The sequence below is a fragment of the Perca fluviatilis genome, chromosome 18 (assembly GCF_010015445.1).
Source record: "Perca fluviatilis chromosome 18, GENO_Pfluv_1.0, whole genome shotgun sequence".
NCBI classification, from domain to species: Eukaryota; Metazoa; Chordata; class Actinopteri; order Perciformes; family Percidae; genus Perca; species Perca fluviatilis.
The window spans coordinates 18,388,422-18,410,208 of NC_053129.1; the positions used below are offsets into that span (position 1 = coordinate 18,388,422).

A 21,787-nucleotide genomic window follows, 5' to 3' on the forward strand; every position below is an offset into this window, starting at 1 on the left:
AGAAATTGTATACATTGATCATCTGCTATTTTACCACTAAATTCACTTCTGAGTCTTTTTTATGTGAGAAATCAACTATGTAGAGGTCAAATATGGGCCGTTTTACGAAAATTGATGTCTAATTGCAAATTTTGTCCGACTGTGTGTCGGAGTTCAGCAGCTGGTGCTGCCTGTGTTGCTGCCTCGCCGCCTGGCCTGCCTTCCTTTACAAACCCCGGCCTGCTGTGAGGTAGATGGAGCTCCGTAACGGCTGGCAGCCCACAGCACTCCATACCTGCGCAAAGTCACCGTTTTTTGGGTTAATGGACTACCAAACACCGCTGCCCTGACAGAGCTCCAGGGCCTGCAGCTCCCCTCTTCCTGCTAAATGGCCGGTGTATGTGAGTGAGAGCGTGGTCAGCGAGCTTGTTACGCCAGCAATCTCTTACCACAGGTTCCAGTTAATCTTATGATGTGTGTAATTATAATGTGTTGAGTTATTTAAACAAACGATCGGGGAAATAAACGCCTGTTGTCTGCGAGTCTCATTGATAGAGCCTGCGGCTGGATGGAGCTCTATCATTGAGAGCTAGCTAGCCTCCTCTTAGAATTCCTCTGAAATTCACAAAAATGCATTAAATTGAAATCGGACATCATTGTTGGCTTTATAAGACCTTAGGGTAGATGTTATATAAGTGGCGTGACGAAATTCAAACTGTAAATATACTCTAATTACGCCGAACATTAAGCTAACTAACCGCGTTCTGTACACATAGGATTGAAGGGACAGTTGCAGCTAACGAAACCCCTAATGTTCACAAAAATGCATTAAATTGAAATCGGACACCATTGTTAGCTTTATAAGACCTTAGGGTAGATGTTATATAAATGGCGTGATGAAATTCAAACTATAAATGGGTGGATGATGTGACATGGCAGTTTTGCTGTCTTCAGTGTCAAACATGTATGAATAAAAAATATATTTGCCAAAAAACTTTCTCAATATTGTGCAGAACATTATGCTTTATGTGAACATACTCAACATTAAAACAGATCATTTTTTTCAGAATTTTCAACCAAACATAACAAAACTCATATGGTGTGACTGTCCGGCACTTGTTTCTCAAAGTGAGAACTTGAATAAAACTAAGAAAAATAAATGCAAAAATTCTCAAATAAATACTGAAAAATAATACAGATGTCTCTTTTCAAAGTACAAGCATAATGTTTTGAGTCAGTTCTAATCAAAAAGATTTTGTCACACAAATCAAAATCATATGGCGTGACACTATTTTGGGATATTTGAACGGGTAACTGTTTTGACACCCTTGGGAAGTTGAGGACCTTCTTCAGCAAGGTTGTACAGTACTATCAGTGTATTGCTACTGTACAACCTGAGGTGAGTCATCATTTTTATATTTACAATAAATCAGATCTTTTTGGCACTCTGACAAAAGTCCCACTTCCAGATGTCTTTTGGTGTGACATATTTTTCATAAAAATGCAAAAGACATTTTATTATTTTGTCATAATTACATGTAAATCTATGCTGCTTTGTTATAGCTAGCATGTTGTTAGTATGCTAATGTTTAGCTACAAGACTCAAGGTTGTGCTAAGTGCATATGGTGTGACACTTCATCATATGGTGACATGTCTGCCTGTCACGCCATATGATTTGATTGTCACACCTTATGATATGAATTGTAATTTCCTGCAGATATAACAATAAATAAAGTCCAATGTATGTTTTGTCCTTTTAAACATTTATTTGGGTCCATCATCACATCACAGCTGTCATTATCCACAATCGATTGTGTTTAGTTTAGTTTTATTCGGTGATACAGATTTCTAGTTTATTAGACAGACACAGCAGACCTCCTTCACAGAAACATCCAGCTTGCCCACTAGAGAGCCCCAAGCCCAATCAGTATAAACCCTACATATTTGTAAATTGGGCAAACCCAATTTGATGGAGTAGAAGCTAGTTATTGCAATCACTGCAGACAATCGTGTCACTGACATATAAATCTCTCCTTTTGAAGCTCTTCTACTCAGGTGCTGTATGCATGTGCCCAATCAAGTGCATCGATTGGAGAGGCCCAAGCTGGGGATTCAGACACCATTTCAGGTGAAGGATACACAGAAGGACAGTTTGTCTAAATTAAGTATGAGGGAAAACCATATGTGGGACAAATTGTTGACATAAGTATGGAGCGCTGCAGGTGAACTGCATGAAACAACGTGGAGACAAAAATGGTTTTGTCTGGCCAAATAGGTGAGACTGCATTTATTATCAAGATCAGGAAGTTGTTTGTGGCATATCACAACCTCAGCAAGGCAGTCAGTTTGCTGCTCTCTCCAAATTTGACTGGCTTATGTACAATGAAGTCTAGATGAATTGATTTATTTATGGATCCACTCAGCTACCCTGTATGTTCACGGTTCATATGATATAAAAAATGTGTTTGTTTTACTTATGTTAATACATATTGCAGACCAGTTTTGAATTGAAATTAAATAAAATTTGATACACTAACATATGTTCATATGGTTCATACAATATTTAAAAATGTTTTGTTTTATTGTTAATATCAAATAAATCAATAGAATTATCGTACAGAATTAAAGAATTAAATTATTTCCTGCCATATGAGTGATCAGTACTCACCAATAAGTAGAATAATACATGGTTTGCATTGACACATGGCGACATTATCATATGGTGCGACACTATATAATTTGGTGTGACATTCCAAATTGTGAAAATAACATACCTTTATTAATGATAAAACCTAAAAATGTTCATGACATACATAGAAAATAGTATCAGCATGAGTCACAAATATTTTTATAATTTTATAGCAAGGTTTGTCACAATAAATAGAAAATATGTTGAAAGACCGATGGCATAGGTCTCACATTGAGCAATGTTTTAGAAAATAATACACAAATTTAATTAGTTTCACAAAACTATAATGGATCACAGTTTAGTTATGATAAGTTACTTTGATAAAGTGAGTAACTTAAGAAAGGTATAATCCATTTTCAGTTTATATGCAATTATTTTCATGTCACACCATATGATGATTTTACGGACTAATACAACAAATTGTCACATAAATTCTGAAAATACAGTGCCTCATGGATTTAGGGTAACAGGTGATTCCTTGGCACCAAATCCATTGTGTGTTGTTTGTGGTGAAATATGCAATGAAACAATGAAGCCGTCAAAACTTCAGTTTTCGAAAGAAAGAAACGTGAGTTGGATGCTCAGTGGCTGCCAAGCAATCCCTGGGGACTCGCTGATTTGGATATCAGATTGTAAGTTGGTTTTCATTCATATTTGTGTAGCGGTCCTTTTCCTAATTTCGTTTTATCATATCCAGAATTTGTGTACATTGTTTTGGATGCATATACAGTATGTTTTTTATCGAAGCCCAGGAAAATGCTTGTCTTGTGTACAGCTAAAAATACGGTAGGCTAATATCAATAAACAGTTCATGCTCACTTAGAAATAGTTTTGCTCTTTTTTTATTTTATTTTTTCAGGCATTTTAGGCCTTTATTTGGACAGGACAGATGAAGACATGAAAGGGGAGAGAGGGGGGATGACATGCAACAAAGATCCACAGATCAGAGTCAAACCCACGGCTACTGCGTCAAGTAATAAACCTCTACATATGTGTGCCCGCTCTACCGACTGAGCTAACACGGCCACAATAGTTTTATTCTTGTTGGTCTGGTATTTTTTGTTGTGGTTAAAGCTCAATGTCTAATTTTACACTTTTAGAAATGATTGGCTGAAATCAGTGAGTTTCTATTGTAGTTCTTCTTAACTGTTTGAATGTTGAAATGGGCTCTTATTATGTAGGCCTATATTCATACAATTAGACTTTCTTGTCACCTGTTGGTGAGTGAAAACATAGAGTTGCTGTTGAAGTGATTGTCTTTAGTGGTTCTGGAGAGATTTGACAGGTGAAATAGGCTGGTATTTTCATACAATTTGCCATTACTGACACGCTGGTGAGTGAGTGAGTGCTGTGTGAGTTGCTTTTGAAATATGTATTGTATGGGAGAAAGGGGAAACATTTTATGAACTGGTCTGAAAGTTGAAATAGATTTGTATATTCAGCATTATTGCTATAAAAGAATCGATCATAGCCACTTTAAAGCGCATCTTGGCATATTTTTTTCCCGCAATGATTTTCACATGTTGTGAGGGCTGGCTGGGAGATTTCCAATTTTAAGACTCATGGCCTCAGCTATAAACATTCATGCTTTGACATAAAAACCAACAAATAATAATCCTTAATTTCCAAAAATCCAAAATGTTATTTTAATATAATAATGGGCTTTTTATGGTTTGTTATCTTTCTACAGCCAGCGTAGGTATTCAGCCCTGATTTATGCGCGGATTACTTGTGACAAACTAATAAAGGAATTCCTTACTGAAGTCCCTTAAAATTGATTAAGCTGAAGAAGATTCTTTGGAGGGGGAATTTCTTTCAGAATAAGAGACCAGAACAAATGAATAAGGGGGACATGAGAGACATGCTTTATGGCCCAATATATCAGAATCTATTGTTTAGAAATGACCTTTGTAACAACATAAGAGAAAATTTCATACCAAACATAGGCCAGCAAGACCTCTTGCTGCATTTGCAAAGGCCAATGTGTACTATCAGTTTGAGGATGACATGCTGCCAAGCTTCTGAATTATTTTTTTAAAATGTGTCATTAAAAATAGAAGGAATCCAGAGCAAAGAGCTGTAATTATTTAAACCTGGTAGATTTCACATTGTGTCTGTTATTTGGCTGCATAAAATCACTTTTTATAGGAAACAGTCATTTCTGCTTTTCACAATGATCATTTAAAATAATCACTCACTATTTAAACCCCTGGTAAAAGTATGGCGTTGATCAGGAAGTTCCGATTTAATCAGAAATCCAACTAAACAGCAAGTTATTAAATCAACTATCCCTATGTTTTCTATGTGACAATGTATCGTGTGGAAGAAGAAAAACTCGTCCATCATCAGACTCAGTTCCTCATCGTTTAGCACCTATAATCTCCCAAGGCTGGTCTAACCCTCTGAGATAAATCCAGCTCCTCAGTGTTAGCCTCCCCTCTCCCCGTCAGGTGTAATGTGTCTGACAGCTTTATTCATGCAGTAACGCCAGCAGTGAAGTTCACGCAAAGGTAATTAATATGGAAACCTAGGCTGCTCCCCATTCACAGCGCACTAGATAGATAATTATAGCTACAGGCCTTTGGGGGTACGAGGGCAATGAAGGTGCTGAAAGACAGGCTTAAGAGAGACTGAAAAGTTATATCTAAAGTTCTTTTTTTGGTTTTACCCTCCTGCTCTTATAACCAGCTGCCCTTTGTGGAATGGGAAATTATTATAGAAATAATGTAACAAGAAAGCATTACATTAAGGTTTTAACACATTAACATTGTACTCAAAACAGTACCGAAAAAATCATTACAAAGATGATCCCCATATTCCTCCTCTTACCAACAGAGAGACATAGCAGGAAGAGGTTAGTGCTGGTGCAGGTGAGGAGCTGTGTAGATGATGGTCCTAGATAGATGAGTTGAGAGGACAAGTCACAGTTCAAACCTGGAGGCCATGACCACAAAATAAAAAAAAATAAAAACTTGTTGTTTGAATCTGTGGGATTCCAGATCAGTTTAAATCCATCTGTCAGGCATTAGACAGTGAAAAGTGCAGACCAATAGTAAATGCTTTTCAGATTAAGGTAATTGCTGAATTGATTTGTCTTGTCATCACAACCATGTGTCAAACATCCAGCCACTGCAGCCTCTGGGTCACTTTACAGAGCACTCTCACCCTTTCCTTCCTATTTTGGCATGTAGAGCTTGACATGAAACATGTAGAAAAGGTGGTTATCAGACAGGACTTTAGAGTTTGAGATGATTATGAGGAGAGAAAAATAGCTCAATATCTAGTAGTTGATAACAGTATGCAGATGATGCTAGAACACTTCTTTTTTTTTAAGATAATTTTTTTGGCATTTTAGGCCTTTATTTATATAGGACAGCTAAAGACATGAAAGGGGAGAGAGAGGGGGAATGACATGCAGCAAAGGGTGGCAGGTCGGAGTCAAACCCACGGCACCTGCGTCAAGGAGTAAACCTCTATATGTGGGTGCCTGCTCTACCAGGTGAGCTACCAAGGCGCCAGAAGACATTTAAATACATTGAAGAATACTAGTAGTAACCGTTTCTTACTCAGTGGTTTTGGAAGTTTAAGGAAATGTCTCTGTGTATGCACACTGAGTGACTTACAATAAGACTTTTCACACCCACAACCTAGCATGACTATTTACTGCTGTAGGGAAAAGTCCATGTGGGTGTAAGTGTAATACATCTAATAAATGTAAGTGGATCTCCAAAGTGATTTATTATTCAGTGAGTGAGAGTGTTACAGGTCAGAATGATCAGATGACAACATTTTGTCTTATCTCTATAAACAGATATCTGCATATAAATGTGGACACATTTTCTAAATCGTTGTGATACGATAACCGATTGCATTTCGGCCAATACATTCCGCCTCTTTTGCTCTCCACACGGACTGTTTACCTGCATGTAATCAAAGCACACTCAAATGTGATTTGTCAATAATACTTGGACTGCAAACAGACTACAAACGCAAACCAAAACGCTTCCAGTACCAAAATCTTGTCCCCTCAGAAGTTGCTAAACCCATTGATTGAAAAACTGTAGTAGTAGTAGTAGTAGTAGTAGTAGTAGTAATAATAATGAATATTTTTCTAAAGCAGAAACAGAACGAAGAATCATCAGATCCCATACCCTTAACCATGAACAGAAAAATAACCATTTATCTTTGCAGCTTAATAATGTCTTCTAATATATTCAAAAGCAACATATTATTATGCGATTTTCACTGAATATTAAATCTCAACATTCATAGAGGAGATTAGTCTTATCAACATCAGTGATAAACTAGCTCTGCAGGGGATCTCATTGTGAAATTTCTCCCTCCTTTGGTCCTTTGATGAAAAACACCGCTCGGCATCCCGCTAATACTCTAATTAAAGCCAAACAGCCACACAGCTGGGTCCATCACATAATCACACCACATCCACCACAATGGCTCTCCCTTATTCTGTCTTTGTAAGAAGATTATTAGTTAAAATAGCCTGAACGTGATGTGCTTCATAAAGTAGGAGGGTGAGAGAAAGACTTTGTTCAAGAAGGTCAAAGAAAACCTGGGGCTTAATGTTGTCTGAAAAAAACACAGTTCTTTAAAAAGCAATGTTGATAACTACACTTGATGATGATGATATTGGAATATATCTCCTGAAGTGTTATTTGAGACTGAGTAATATATTAGGAACCTCAGGACCAAAGGTCCGGCCCTTAGACAAATAAAAAGTATTATTGAAAGCTACAAAGAAAAATCTTTGCAAACAAAGAGCCTCCAAATATGTTGTCTATTCAAATGGGAAAATGCACTTGTTAAAGCCAACCAGCTGCAAATGCAATCAGTGGAGGTTGTTACATGACTCAGTGAAGTGTGCCAAGATGTGAAGGTTTTTAACAGACTTCAGCTGAGAAGTGTGTTGAGTAGCTGTAAACTAAATATGTCATTGCCATTGTTTCAGACCAACATATTCTCACAGAATGCACCAAGAAACTGTGCACAAGTCAGGCTTGTAGTGTCAAGACTCAGGTTAAAACATGTCCCAGAGGGAAAAGCATGTGGAAAGTTAATACACCTTTAATGTTGTAACATCAGTCAGCTTTAACTCAGGGGACCCTTGCTTTTTCCACACATCAAGGTCAGAAAGGATCTTGTACTTTGGCTATGTCTTTGACCTACTGCATTGATAGTGCTGCTGTCATTAACCAACATGACACTTCATTATTAAAGGATTCAGAGTAAATGATGGCCTAACTGTATGCATCTTTAGTTTGCAGGAGCAGCCAGCAGAAGAAAAACAACTGAACGAGTGGATGATATGTAAAGATGTGGTTTCCTGTCAGTTCTCATTAACACTTGTAGCCTACTTAAAATTACCAGAATTTTCACGCCATGTTTTTCCACATAAACATAACAGATGCACCTGATGGTTTCTTTTTTCACGAGACTTGATTTGGGTTAGGACTATAAATACTGCATTTATATTTGTCAGTGGTGTCCATGATGTTTACTTTCTGTGTCATTGTGCTCAAAGACATTACATTTTAAATCTTCCATCCATTTTTTATTGATTTTAAATTCTTTGTAAGCCTAATTACATGGGCTGTTGCATGGTAACTTTTCTTTTCTAACAGCCTTCTGTCAGATGTACTTTTCATTGGTTACTTTTCATTGGCTTGCATATTTCTCCGCAAATAAAAGTGTTGATCCCTTAAACACAATGGCTGTGTCTCAAACCACACACTTCTGTAAGTATAGTGCTAATGTGCACTGACCACTTACTGCCGTAGTGCCCACTTTGGATGGTTAGTGTTGTCCCAAACGGAACACTTATGTTAAAACACTTACCGGAAATGACGAGCGGTCGGCTCACCCCGCCGCCTCTGAAAATCTGACGAAAATCTCTTAAACTGACCTTTGTCGATCTGAAATGAAGACAGATTCAGCAACTACATGGCCTATATCTTGCTTAAAATGTTTTCAGAAACACGTTTCAGTTAACTATTTTTGTAAAATTCGAGATCGTATTCTGAACGAGCCGCCATTATGCTCTGTTGTGAAATCCGGGAGAAGCCATACCCATGTGACACGTTCGTCCAATCAGCTGCCAGTCGACGTCCCTGGTCCCTCCCCTTTCCGCTGTGTAGTCAAGATGGCGCCCATTTAGTGCGCGTAGTGTCCATCATTCCACACTGAACTTTTTGACCGTTTTTACGGGGTCATCCGGGTACTTTCAGTGCACTGACTTTTTGGGTTATCTACACTATATACTTAAAACTAAGTGCTTGAAGTGTGCAAGTAGGCGGTTTGAGACACAGCCTATCTCTTTAAAAATGGTGGTGTAACATTTGTATTGGGCTCGCAGCATCAACACAAGCTAAGCAATAAAATGAAAACCACAGATTTTTGTGTGTGGAAAAAATGGTAAAACCAAAAGACGACATTTGCAACTTGATTACTGAGAACCTCTGTACACATCCAGTTAGCTCAAATGTTAAAGGAATAGTTGGGAAATGTGCTTATTCGCTTTCTTGCTGAGAGTTAGCTAGGAGCTAGTTAGCTTAGCTTAAAATAAAGACTGGTTACAGGGTTAAACAGCTAGCCTGGCTCTTTAATTTTTTTCTTTAACTTAAATTTTTGTACAGATTAAAAAAGGATATAACATGGAAATTAACGAGATTTAGAGGTGTTTGCTTAAAAAGAGTTAATTACCATTGGACAGAGCCAATAGCTGTTTCCCCATGTTTCCAGTCTTTATCCTAAGCTAGTGCAGCTTCATGTTAAGCATACAAACATCAGTATCTTATCATAAAACAAAAGAGCAAATGCATGTATTTCCCAAAATGCTGAACTATTCAGTTAAATATGTGTTTAAGAATCAGTCAAATAATACTGCGTTTAATTTATGTCCTCATATGATCCCAAAAATCCTCTGCACTTAGATCATAATGATAGTATAAAAGATTTGTTTGTTTTGAAGAACCAGCTCATGCTCAGCTCAGATCAGCTATTGAAGAAGCTATCAAAACATACCCAGTCTGTGTGGGTGGATGTTGTGTGTAAAGAAAATAGAAAGAAAGTTCATAAAGAAGAAACAAAAACATCCAGTCCCCACAAATGATGCTGCTCTCTTGATGGCCAATTAATACTAAATGTGAGTGTGAGAGTAATATGTGAGTTCACATATTACACACTGCAGTGCAGAGTTCAAGTTCTTTGGAGTGGAGTTTACTATGTAGACCCCTTTCCAGGTTGTATAATTCTCTAAATATGCTGTTAAGCCCTTGACCTGCACTCCCACACACCACAAAGATAGATATTTGAAAATGTTGCCAGCTGTGTAACCCTGACTCATCCAGACTCTGCAGTGACCCACCAAATCTCTCCTACGAACTTCCAGCAGGTTTGGCAACCATGATTAAACCAGCTGTAAATCTTTATGGGCCTTCACTTCCTTGCCAGACTAATGAGTAAAAGCTTCGCCGCTCAAATGTCGTTCTTTAGCATGTGTTTGTATAGTCATATGTTGTCCTCAGTCAACCTCTCTTTTGATATAATGCACAAAGATTTTCAAGAAAAGATAGATCATATTATCATGTATTTACATGTAACTGATTGCATGGTTTGTTTGTCTTTTGCAGCAAACTGATAATTCCACTGGAACTTTTCTGACACCACCTCTGTCTCACAAGCTAAGTGATTGTGCGCAATACCGAGCAGCTGTTCCACAGTGTGACTCTGCATGCTTACAAGTCTTCCTCTGTGTGTGTGTGTGTGTGTGTGTGTGTGTGTGTGTGTGTGTGTGTGTGTGTGTGTGTGTGTGTGTGTGTGTGTGTGTGTGTGTGTGTGTGTGTGTGTGTGTGTGTGTGTGTGTGTGTGTGTGTGTGTGTGCAATATGAAAATGTGATTGTGTGCCAACACCCAGCTGCAGCAGCTTCATTCATACAGGTGTCATCTTGTCCAGGAAAGCCTGTATTAGGTTTCTGGACATTGTCAGAGCAGGTGCAATGAATTATCTTCCTGTGCACGTCTTTGTTGAAGGCTTTTCTTTCTGTAATCTACCTTTCCATCCTTTGTTTTCCCTCTTTCCAGCCTCAAGGCAGGATCTTGACTTATCCAAACTGCAACATGACACTAAAAGAGTATTACTTTCCTTAATGGTGAAGAGGTTTCAGAAGGAGGAGAGAGTTGGCTTCACTGTGTCTCTGGGTCAGGAAGATGGTGGCAGAACTGTTGTCATCACAGCACATGCGGTTCAAGAATTCACAGAAGTTTATCAGCTGATTTACAACTGAAGTCTTTACATTTCTGACAACATTTCAAAGAAAAGGGAAGTAGATTACCACAGTGCAGTGTGTAGGAGTGGATGCCAGCCGCAGGATAGCAGATTTGTGGTCGCATACATACAGTACAGATGGTGTCTGAATGCAATTGCAGTTGGAATTAACATAAAACTTCTCAGAAGTGTTTTTCAAACTGCACTCTAATATTATGCTTCTGGTATGTTGGCAGCATTTCCATGCAAATGCAGTATGTGTCACCTGGAATGTCAAAATTATTATATTAAAAGTACAGAGAAAAGTTCCTTAAATCTAAAAAAAAGAAAAGAAAATTCATTAGAATGCCAGGAGTGCCAAAGCATACAAAATAAGAAATGGTCAAATAGCAGGACATCCAGATTAAGTTTACTGTCGGTTGTAGCACCATCATCCTGTCTTGCTTTTGCTGTTACATGTAAAGTAGATCTTCCAATTGTAAACCGCTTTAACAAATATCCATTCAGTTTATCGCCAAACTACATTCACAACACAGATACACACAATACAAGGACCTGCTCATTAAAGGTACATCATATCTCTTAAGATCACTAATTAACATGCTGTGTCTTGTTGTTGTTGTTGATTTAATTTGTCCAGCAACAGTCCAGCAGTTCTGTACAGCATGGGTTGCAAAATACCATCAGTGAGCTGAGGCTTAACTAAAGGTCCCTACAGGCACGATGAGAGCAAACATGGCAATTTTACGGTGACGACAAGGTTAAATCTATGAAGCTGCTAACAGTCACTGCACATAGCTGCACCTGGCAAGAAATAATTAGCATGGTAAGATCATATAATGCGATGATAAGTACGTTCATATTTCCAAGGCCTATGCAATGATCAATACAGCATGCACCTGGTGTGCCGCTGCACTAAAATCACTCAGTACTGTTAAACAGGAGAGTGTACATATTGGATGATAAAAATACACCAGCACCATGCCTCAAAACATGCAGCAGGGCAGACTGGCTGTGTGTGATGGTAAGTACAGTACAAGAGTACTTCTCTGCCCTGAGTAGAATTTGATTCTGCCATACTCCAGGGTTTCTATCGGGGCCAATCAAGGTTCTCTTTCATTACCAAAGAAAACAAGAAGGAAACGAGTCTGCTCCTGTTCCTAACGATAAATAGAAACCACAGTACATTGTGGTGTGTAGGACAGATTATTTAAGTGACCATTAGGCTCACGTATGAGTGCATTACAAGAAGACATGACCTGAAGGTACATCACTTCATGCCGGCATATACCTGTGGGGCCAATAGAAACTTTTGTGTGCATGAATAACCCTATATTTGCAATGGAATTAATGTTGTATTCATTGACTTAGTTTAACTTAAACTTCTGAAGCAATACTGAAAAAAGTTTGACAAAACTTGAGACCAAACTGCATGTACCACACTCATTGTGGTTCAATGTAAATGGTAAATTCTCTTAAAATACTGTTGTAAAACTCAGTTTGTTGGAGCATAAGTGTACTTCACCACATTTAAAGGAAAAAACATTCTGTGGTAGTAATGGTACTCATGTATGTATCTATGGGAATGTTAAGAGAGGTCAGTGTCAGTTCTTCTATAACTGAGGCCCAACGTCATTGTGAAGAAAGACAAAGTTGTTTCTACACATTAAACAGTTTCTGCATCAGCATTGAATAACACAGACAGTGTGAACAAAGCAGACAGAGAGACGGAGCAGACAGCTGAGAGTGTGTTAGGCGCTCGTCTAGACAGCGAGCAAGATCCTTCCCGTCATTGTTGTTTGGCATTGAGGGGCTGCAAAACAGGAAATAATATCTGAGGGAAAACATACAGCTATAGACATTCGAAAGTCAAAGACACATGCTGTAAAATACAGCATTTTAATGTTATTTTAAATGAAAATAAACTAAAATTCTTACACTGACATACATGTTTCATACAAAGCATATAGATTTTAACAGAATTAAGACTAAAAGACTGTACTATCTGTTTTTCAAACTATGGTTAAAGTCACTATTTGAATGGTGTGTTCTTAATGGTCTCTTTCGCCATCTTGTGGATGCATTACTCAAGTAGGCTTTATTTTTCCTTTCCTTTGCTTTAGCAACAGATTTACAATATTGTAGAACACAGTTGTTATCTGTCTTTCTACCCCAAAACCACCCACACACACACACACACACACACACACACACACACACACACACACACACACACACACACACACACACACACACAAACACCCCCCCCACCCACACACACACACACACACACACACACACACACACACACACACACACACACACACACACACACACACACACACACACACACACATATATATATTATATATATATATATAATTTATGATGTACTTACAGGCGTTTGTGATTTGATTTATTTTTTTCTTTTATTGATTGCTGCAGCATGTGGCTCTTTAGGACAAAGATGTTGTTTTATATTTTTAGATTGTGTGAATTTGATGCCGGATGAAAGCTTATGTCTGTAATGCTGACAGTATGCAGTGGTATGATACTTTCTTTTGCAATATTTCTCTGTTTGAAATATTAATTTTAATTTTTTTTTTATTTAATAAAAGTTAAACCAAGAAAGATAAAAGAGCAGGAAGAAAAGAAAGTCAATATGGGTTTGTCCTTGATTTGTCCCTGTTCGGCTACCTTCTTTAGCCACGTGATCATACGTCACTAACATTTGTCTCTGTTCGTTAGCAGTGAAGCTGAAAACAGTCGCTTCTTTTTTAAACTTATTTACTTGAAAAAACGAGAAGCATGGAGATTGGGACAGAGATAAGCAAGAAAATAAGAGTGAGTAACATTATGGCCTCTATATGAGTGATTTGCTGCGGACCTAAAGCCTGGTAAAGGCTACTGTAGCATGGACGTAGATGGCTAACATTCGCATGCTAGCGTAATTTCTCATTAATGGTAACACGGTTTTTATTTTTAAAGGCCGAGGCAGGGTTTGCTAAATCAGTTGAGAACGCATCCAGCAGGCAGGTTTCTGGAGGTGTTAGCGGCTGGGAAACTTGTAATAATGATACATTGCGCTACTTAGTCGGTTGTTTGGTATCTGTAATTTTGCATATCAATGGTATTGTGTAACGTTAGCCAGTATGCTCTCCGTCATTTGTTTAGCTAAATAACATTAATATAATCTGTTTTGTACTTTTGGTCTGTTTCAGGCTGCTATCAAAGGCAAGCTTCAGGAGCTCGGTGCATATATTGGTACGTAAATAAAACGCAGATTATAGTCGGGGATTTTATACTGTAATCACACAGTAACGCTAGCTACATGCTGTAACGTATGTGTTTCCTGTCTTTGCCGATTTAGATGAAGAGCTTCCCGACTATATTATGGTGATGGTAGCAAACAAGAAAACCTCCCAACAGATGGCTGACGATCTCTCCCTTTTCCTTGGAAACAACACTAGCAAATTCACAGCATGGTACGAGGAAAATAGACAAATCAGCGTATATTTCCTGTCTAATTCAAATTGTATACTGTTGTTTGTCTTGTAACATGCAAAAGAAACATGCACTCTCTACCCATAAAACTTTGCAATTATTCTCTTTCTATATCTGTTTTAGCCATAACATGGGTTTGTTTATTGATTTTAGGCTACAGGGTGTACTTGAGAAGTTAAGAACTGTTGCAGTCGGTAAGTCAGACTATGTTGAATACATTTCAGATTTTCTGCACTTTTTAACTAGCTGAAGGGATAATTCAGTGCACACAGCCTGTAGTTTTAGTATCTTAGACAAGCTCATGTTTTCTTTCTCCACTTGCCTACATGGTTGTTACAGAGCCTGCATCCCTCAGTGGACATCAGCTCCAGTCTGACAGTGGTACTTTTGCTGGGAAGAGCCGCTCATCTCTAAGTGAGGACAGCAGAGCAGAGGAGTTGAAGGTGCTGACAGTGTCCAGCTCACGCTCTGATAGGACTGAAGCACGCGTCTCCAGTTCCGCTCATGAAAGCAGGTGCCCAATGCAAAGCTAGAATTGTTTTTGTTCTCATGTGCTGATGTTAGGGTTGGGCATTGTTTGGATTTTAACAACTCTGTCCAATTCCGATTCTTCCTTTCGATTCCGATTCTTTGAGGGGTGGAGTTGAAACAGGTCACATGCCTATTTTCACTAATAAGAGGAAAGTTTTATTTTGATTCGATGGTGGTTTGCAGTTTTACATTTTCAATGTAAAATAAAGCCACACTAGAGTGCTGCTTACTGTGCTCCATGGCTGCAACACAACAAGCACCTGGCCGCTATGGAAACCAAAACTTGCGCATATTAAATTGGGAAGGGATGATCAGATTTGAAACCAAATCCTCTAAACGATTCCAATAAAGAAACGATTCTACTGGAATCGTAATTTTTGAACTGATTCCAAGTAGGAATCGGTTCTCGATGCCCAATCCTAGCTGACATTCACTGTTTACAGTTCATTGTCTTAAACGGCACACATGACAGACACTGCGAATGTACAAACACTTGTATATATCTGCTTGTTATCAGGAGAGGCAGCTTGGAGAAGAGTTCCTCTCGACTTACCTCCACCGTTAAGCCCCTCATGGAGCCACTCCCCTTAGAGGCCGTTATTGACATCAAACCAGAGATGGACGATGACTTCATCGCTGAGGATCCTGTAGAAATAGGCACCAACCATGGTCGAACACGTGCAGCTAGTAGACCCACAGCTGAAATCTACAGACCGGGTCAGAGCAAGTTTACATTAGCAAGCTCTGCAGACGTGTGTCGACCCTCCGAAGGATCCTCTCACTCAAGGCAGCAGGACAGCAGAAGCAGCAGAACCTCCAGAACCGGATCCAGTAAGGTACTGTGATCCGATAAGAGCATCCAATCACTTTCCGTTGACAAGTGTCAAGACAGTTGTAGGTATGGATCCGTAATATTAATGATCTGCCGTCTTTGTTCAGCAGGAGGAACTGTCCCGGAAGCGTAAGGCGCCGGTGGCAAGTTCAGTGGTGCGAGTGAACCGAGCAGCAGACGAGGACAGCGATGATATGGAAGAGGAAGACGCAGGCTATGGAGGCAGAGGCCTGTCCAGTAGAGTGTCCCTACCCTCCAAACCAGAACGCAAGTTAGTGTTTGCTCCTCATGTCATATTTTGTAATATATGGTATACATTTTTGAGGGCAAGCCAGGATTGTAATTCACTGTTATTAACTAGAGATGCACCGAGTTCAACTTTTAGGCAGATTCCGATTTTTCATTAAGTTTGAACTGCCGATACCGATTTTAGCCGATTCCGATTTCATATTTTCTAACCACTTTCCTGCACACAGAACTATTTATTTTCTATCTTTTCTTTAATAGAACATTTTTTGAATAGATAATCAATCACTATAAAACAGAACTATATATTCTTTTCCTTCCTTCTTCTCACATCCAATATCACACTACCATCTATCTATCTATCTATCTATCTATCTATCTATCTATCTATCTATCTATCTATCTATATATATCTATCTATCTATCTATCTATCTATCTATCTATCTATCTATCTATCTATCTATCTATCTATCTATCTATCCATCATCTATATATATATATATATATATATATATATATATATATATTAGTCTTGCAGTATAAAGATATTTCTCAAAACACACACACACGCAGGCCTGTTTTAACGTCATCAGTAACATTACCTGAAAACATAAACGTCACAAAGATGATTTAACGTCACCGCTCATTTTACACACAGTTTAGCAACAAAACTACATGCTGAGGGAAGATTACTACGATTTTAATGTTGGTTTGGAGTGGTAGGCATCCCCACTAACCTGGAAAGCATTTTAAACCGTAACGTAATACAGTGTGTCGGAACAGCTTCTCTTTTTTTATTTTTATTTTTTTTTGCAGCGGGGCGTCAGAGGGGCTGCAGCGTTTGCTAATGTTAGCTTCTTGTCTGATAAACAATAAATTAATCAAAGTCAGTGTGCCCAACGCTATTTTCCGATAAACTGTAGCTGTCAAATTTTACGGGACCCACGTGAGTGCGGTTTTCATGTTCCAGTTGTTCAGCCTCAGAGGGGAGAGAGCGGCTGACCGTTCACCTGAGATCAGTAGAGCAGACGGCTCTGCAGAGCCGTAATTACGACTTTATGACATAAACAGCTGATTGAGCGGCGGTGCGCTCATGTTGCGCGATGTTAATCATGCGGCGCCCAAGTGCATTTGGCCGGCATAAAATTGGCATATGTCAGACTGACCGGCAGGTCGTCGGTCATGGCCGGTCACGTGAAAATCGGCCAATTCCGGTCACCGGCCGGTCAATCGGTGCATCTCTATTATTAACCAAAATTATGTGGAATTTGCATTCAGTTAGAATCCATATTTTACACTGCAGGAGTTCTCATTTAAGACCTTCTCACTGTCTCTAAAAAGTAACTGCACTGACTTATCTTTTTTATGACTTAACGTTTATTACATTTCAACAACATAAAACCACATCTTAGAAAACCCAGCAACACAATCCCTGAACAGCATCCGGCAAAATTAAATAGGTGAAGATTGACTTCTACTAAAAAATAAATAAAAGCAAATAAACAGTATTTTTTTTAAATATATAAACAGTAAATCAAAGTGACATTAATAACATGACATAGATGAATGTTTATATAGTGTCCATGTAACGTTTTCTTTCCGCTGTGCCATCGCCACCAGCACCGACTTATCTTAAATTATCCGACAGCCGACATTCTTTACTGAGCTCAGCTTTAACTTATTACTGTGGTGTATTATATTTCAGGCCTACTCTCCCTCCAGCCAAGCAAGCCAACAGAAATCTGATACTGAAGGCCATCTCCGAGGCCCAGGACTCAATCACCAAAACTACAGCCTACCCCACAAGTATGTTAAACGTGTCACAATGAACGTTCTGTCATTTAATTGCAGGTAAGCAGTTGCCGTTATCACTTTCTTACATTCACCTCTCTCTTTTCCCCCCTCCAGTACCACAGAGGCAGACTGTTCCTGTGGCACCTCGTACTCGTGTGGCCAGCAGTGAAGAGATGACTGCAGCCATCCAGCTGGTCCAGGAGCATCTCCACAGCCTGGCCCCCAGGGTTCAGGCCTACACCTCTGCAGAGCTCCCTCCTTCCAGAACACCTGGTATGTGGAGAGTAGAATTACTACAGCATGTGGAGTGACGCTTTAAACACCCAGCCATCCAAAAGCCAGAGTCACAATAAACTGTTAAAAAAAAAAGAAGCAGTATTTACTTCCCGGATTACTTAACTGATGTTTTCCTCCCAGCCCCAGCGAGATCTTTAGCTTCACGCCTCCAGTTGGACTTAGCAGAGAACAGTGAAAGAGGAGAGCAGAGGGACTATGGTGAGTCTTTTAAAAGTAGCAACTAATGATAAATATCGCAAAAGATGCCTAATGGATTGTCTTCATTGATGCATTACACTGGGATGTCTGCATTTGTGATGTACCTCTAGGTGTAGAGGTCACTGCAGGCAGTGAGGCAAAGCCATTTGATACCCGCTCCTTCATAGTGAGTCCACCGCAGCTGGGAGAATCTACAGCCAGAAGCCAGCAGCGTCCTCAGGCCAAAGGGGGAGTCCAGTCTGCTTTACCACGCACTGTCCAGGCTAGGTACACACACACACACACACACACACACACACACACACACACACACACACACACACACACATATATATATATATATATATATATATATATATATATATATATATATATATATATATATATATATATATATATATATATATATATATATATATATATATATATAAGTACTCTCATCTCTTTCTAATTGTACATGAACATTTGTCACATATTTTCCTTTCTCTTTTCTTTTCTCCACCAGTAAGGAGAAGGGCGACTCTGTTAGTCCCAAGTTCATAGTGACATTAGATGGGGTGCCGAGCCCGCTGGGAAATCTTGCCGACTGTGAAATGGAGCTGGAGGATGTGAGACCGCCCACAAGGGTCACCGAGGCGACCGTCCACGCCAACAGGGAGCCCAAAGTCAGCATCCTTCACAGACTACAGGGAAGACTCACATTACCAGAAGGTGTGGAGTTCTCATCACAATCATTTTTTACTATAATTTGGGATAATACTGCAATAACAAGTTAGCTTTATTTTGATATCACATTTCAAACAGTGTGCTTCAGTTAAGGGTTTACATTCTGTCCTTTTTATGATTACATTTTTTTTCATTTTAACAAAACGTAAAACTTGAAACATGAACATACCACCCACCCAGACAAAAACAAGAAAAAGAATACACATTAACTACAATGTTTTGACAGATGATGTGATGGATGTTGAGATGGCGGAAGAGGATGCCGGCCCTTTAAAGAAACAGAAGGTGATGGAGCGCTGCAAGTTCTGGCCGGTCTGTAAAAGTGGAGATGATTGTATGTACCATCACCCTACAACACAGTGCAAGTGAGTATATCTGTTAATAAACTGAAGAAATAATAATGGAGTTTTTATCGCTCAACACTCACTAATTCATTACTTATGATTTCTGTGTTTTTCTGAAGGACTTTTCCCACTTGCAAGTTTGGGGATAAATGCCTTTTCGTGCATCCAAATTGTAAATACGATGCCAGGTGCACCAAGCCAGACTGTCCCTTCACTCATGTCAGCCGAAGAAGCACAGCTGCTCCTCCGCCCAGGCCAGGTACTCTCTCATTGCATCTGTGATTTTTCTGCACACTGTTCAGCATCTCTCTCTCTGCCTACAAGACAGTTTAGACAAACAAAGCTTAGTAAGAGTGTCTTAACATTACACAAATACAGCACATGAAGGGGGTGTTAAGATATTTCAGTCTGCACCTCTAACTTGACTCTTTGTGTTTACAGCAGTGCAGCCAGTCCAAACCACTAGTGTGTGCCGCTTCTTTCCAGAGTGCAAGAAGATGGACTGTGCGTTTTATCATCCCAAGGTAACATTTTCTAAAGTGTCTTGATTCTGTATTGGTAATTCCACTGACTATAGGATTTGGTTAAAGGGGATGCACTTTTATTTGAAAGTCAGGACATTCTGCACAGGCCCTAAGGTGCAGTCTGACTTCCTCAATTCTGTTCCTCTCATCTACAGCCCTGTCGCTTCGCGGCACAGTGTAAACGAGCTGGGTGTACCTTCTACCACCCGACCACATCTGTGCCTCCGAGACACGCCCTGAAGTGGACAAAAACACAGACCAGGTGAGCAGATGGGAGTAATACTAAATTCCATATGGTTGACATTGTTGATGATAGTATCTCCTGCATAAAATATTTAGTTGATGATAGTATCTCCTGCATACAATATTTTAACTAATGTATAAGGGAATGTATTCACCCAATAAAACACTTGATTTAAGTAATGTCATCATCTATATCATATTTTTTTGCACCTACTATATGATGTCTGTCTTTCTCCCTCACAGCTCATAAAGTCCAGGAACAGGAGTCTGCTGATGGTTAACGTGAAACTATGGAAGATGTTCTGTATCTGTCGACAGATTTTCATTCTTCTTTTCAGTATTTAACTGTTGTTTCATTTCATTTTAATGTATTGTTTGGACTGATTTTTAAGAGTTTTGTATGGAAACAAAAAAAGGTTTCGCTCATGCTCTCTGAATATTAAAATGCTCCACAATGAACTTTAAACGTATGTCATTTTATTTATCTCATGTTCTTAATAACATTGGCTCATGCAGATGTACACCACTGACTGAGGTTCATTTTTTATACGTTTGTATACAGTAATGACTGAGTCGGTGAGTAGAGCGGTTCAGTTTAGCTTTTGTACCTGAGGATAAGATCAAGTCACATGCAGCAGCACATACTGTAGCAGATGATAAAGCACAGAACCAAACAATACTGTTAGCAGTTATATCAATGACAAAAAACACACAATTAATTTTCTTCTAATACGTTTAAATATTTGATTCACTGTTAACATTGGATAAACCATGAGATGCTGACATGAAGAATATGCTGTATGAGTGACTTCATTAATCAAGTCAAGATTTATATTTCATCTACAAACGCATCCAGTTAGGCTTTGAGATGACGAGGAGCCTTCATCACTACAGCTGTACGATGTGACTGTTTCCTTTGACCTTACTGTTGAAGGAAAGCAGTTTATGAACTAGTAATAGAACAGTATAGAAAATGTCTAAAACTAATTTGTCCAACATGAGAATCACAACCATGTAATATGCTGGTTTGTGTAATATCAAGATGGAGGTGTAAAGGTGGCAAAGTATTGTAGTCTGTGTGGTTATTCATTTCTTTCTTTTTTTAATGTGAACTCTTAGGTTGCTTTATCAAACTCGGACAATATGTGACTTTTTTTGAGAAATGTACAAGAAGCAAAAGCCATTATTACCTAATTGTATTTAAAACAATAACCACAGTTAAGTTTGAATCTGTATTCTGGTGAATTTAGAGATTTGCTCTGTGTACCAGGGAGACTGGACAGAGAGTGATGTAGGAAAACGGTTCAAAGAGCCAGATCAGCACAATACATACAGTAGATACAGTAAATTAAGCAACAATTTAAAATATATGATTCAAACAGGCATAAACATAAATGCATATTTTCGGTTTATCAGCTTTCATCTCCGCAGCTGTAGTATTAAATCCCGCCACCAGAAGCCGCTGCGGCAAGCTCTGTGATGACGTCACGATAGTCCAAGTCAAAAGCCCTATGAGTGTATCTATTTCTCGCCAGGTGCGGTGGCGCGCGCCTGTAATCCAAGTTACTGGGAGGCTGAGGCTGGCGGACCGTTTGAG

The 21,787-nt window shown here is 39.0% G+C and overlaps 1 protein-coding gene across 3 annotated transcripts; it reads left to right on the forward strand.

Moving 5' to 3' along the window:
• The first annotated feature begins 13,650 nt into the window (after positions 1–13,650).
• On the forward strand, positions 13,651–20,656 carry zc3h14 (zinc finger CCCH-type containing 14). 3 transcript variants are annotated; one of them, XM_039782805.1, is made up of 17 exons: positions 13,651–13,794; positions 14,172–14,214; positions 14,321–14,435; positions 14,608–14,648; positions 14,794–14,968; positions 15,503–15,821; positions 15,925–16,088; positions 17,770–17,870; positions 17,973–18,131; positions 18,276–18,353; positions 18,464–18,620; positions 18,859–19,064; positions 19,306–19,444; positions 19,543–19,682; positions 19,868–19,947; positions 20,103–20,209; positions 20,434–20,656. In XM_039782805.1, the coding sequence occupies exons 1-17, from the start codon at positions 13,759–13,761 to the stop codon at positions 20,438–20,440; spliced, it is 2,067 nt and encodes a 688-aa protein (XP_039638739.1). In that variant the 5' UTR covers positions 13,651–13,758; the 3' UTR covers positions 20,441–20,656. The 3 variants fall into 3 exon arrangements, with proteins under 3 accessions (XP_039638739.1, XP_039638738.1, XP_039638737.1); XM_039782804.1 differs by having other exon boundaries at positions 13,652–13,794; positions 15,928–16,088; positions 19,865–19,947; XM_039782803.1 differs by having other exon boundaries at positions 13,653–13,794; positions 19,865–19,947.
• Positions 20,657–21,787: the final 1,131 nt, after the last annotated feature.

Excerpts from the sequence above, each read along its gene's own strand:
- zc3h14 (XM_039782803.1), top strand. The coding sequence starts at position 13,759 with ATGGAGATTGGGACAGAGATAAGCAAGAAAATAAGA. Across the intron at positions 18,621-18,858 it reads CCACGCACTGTCCAGGCTAG|TAAGGAGAAGGGCGACTCTG; the intron begins GTACACACACAC and ends TTTCTCCACCAG. Across the intron at positions 19,445-19,542 it reads CACCCTACAACACAGTGCAA|GACTTTTCCCACTTGCAAGT; the intron begins GTGAGTATATCT and ends GTTTTTCTGAAG.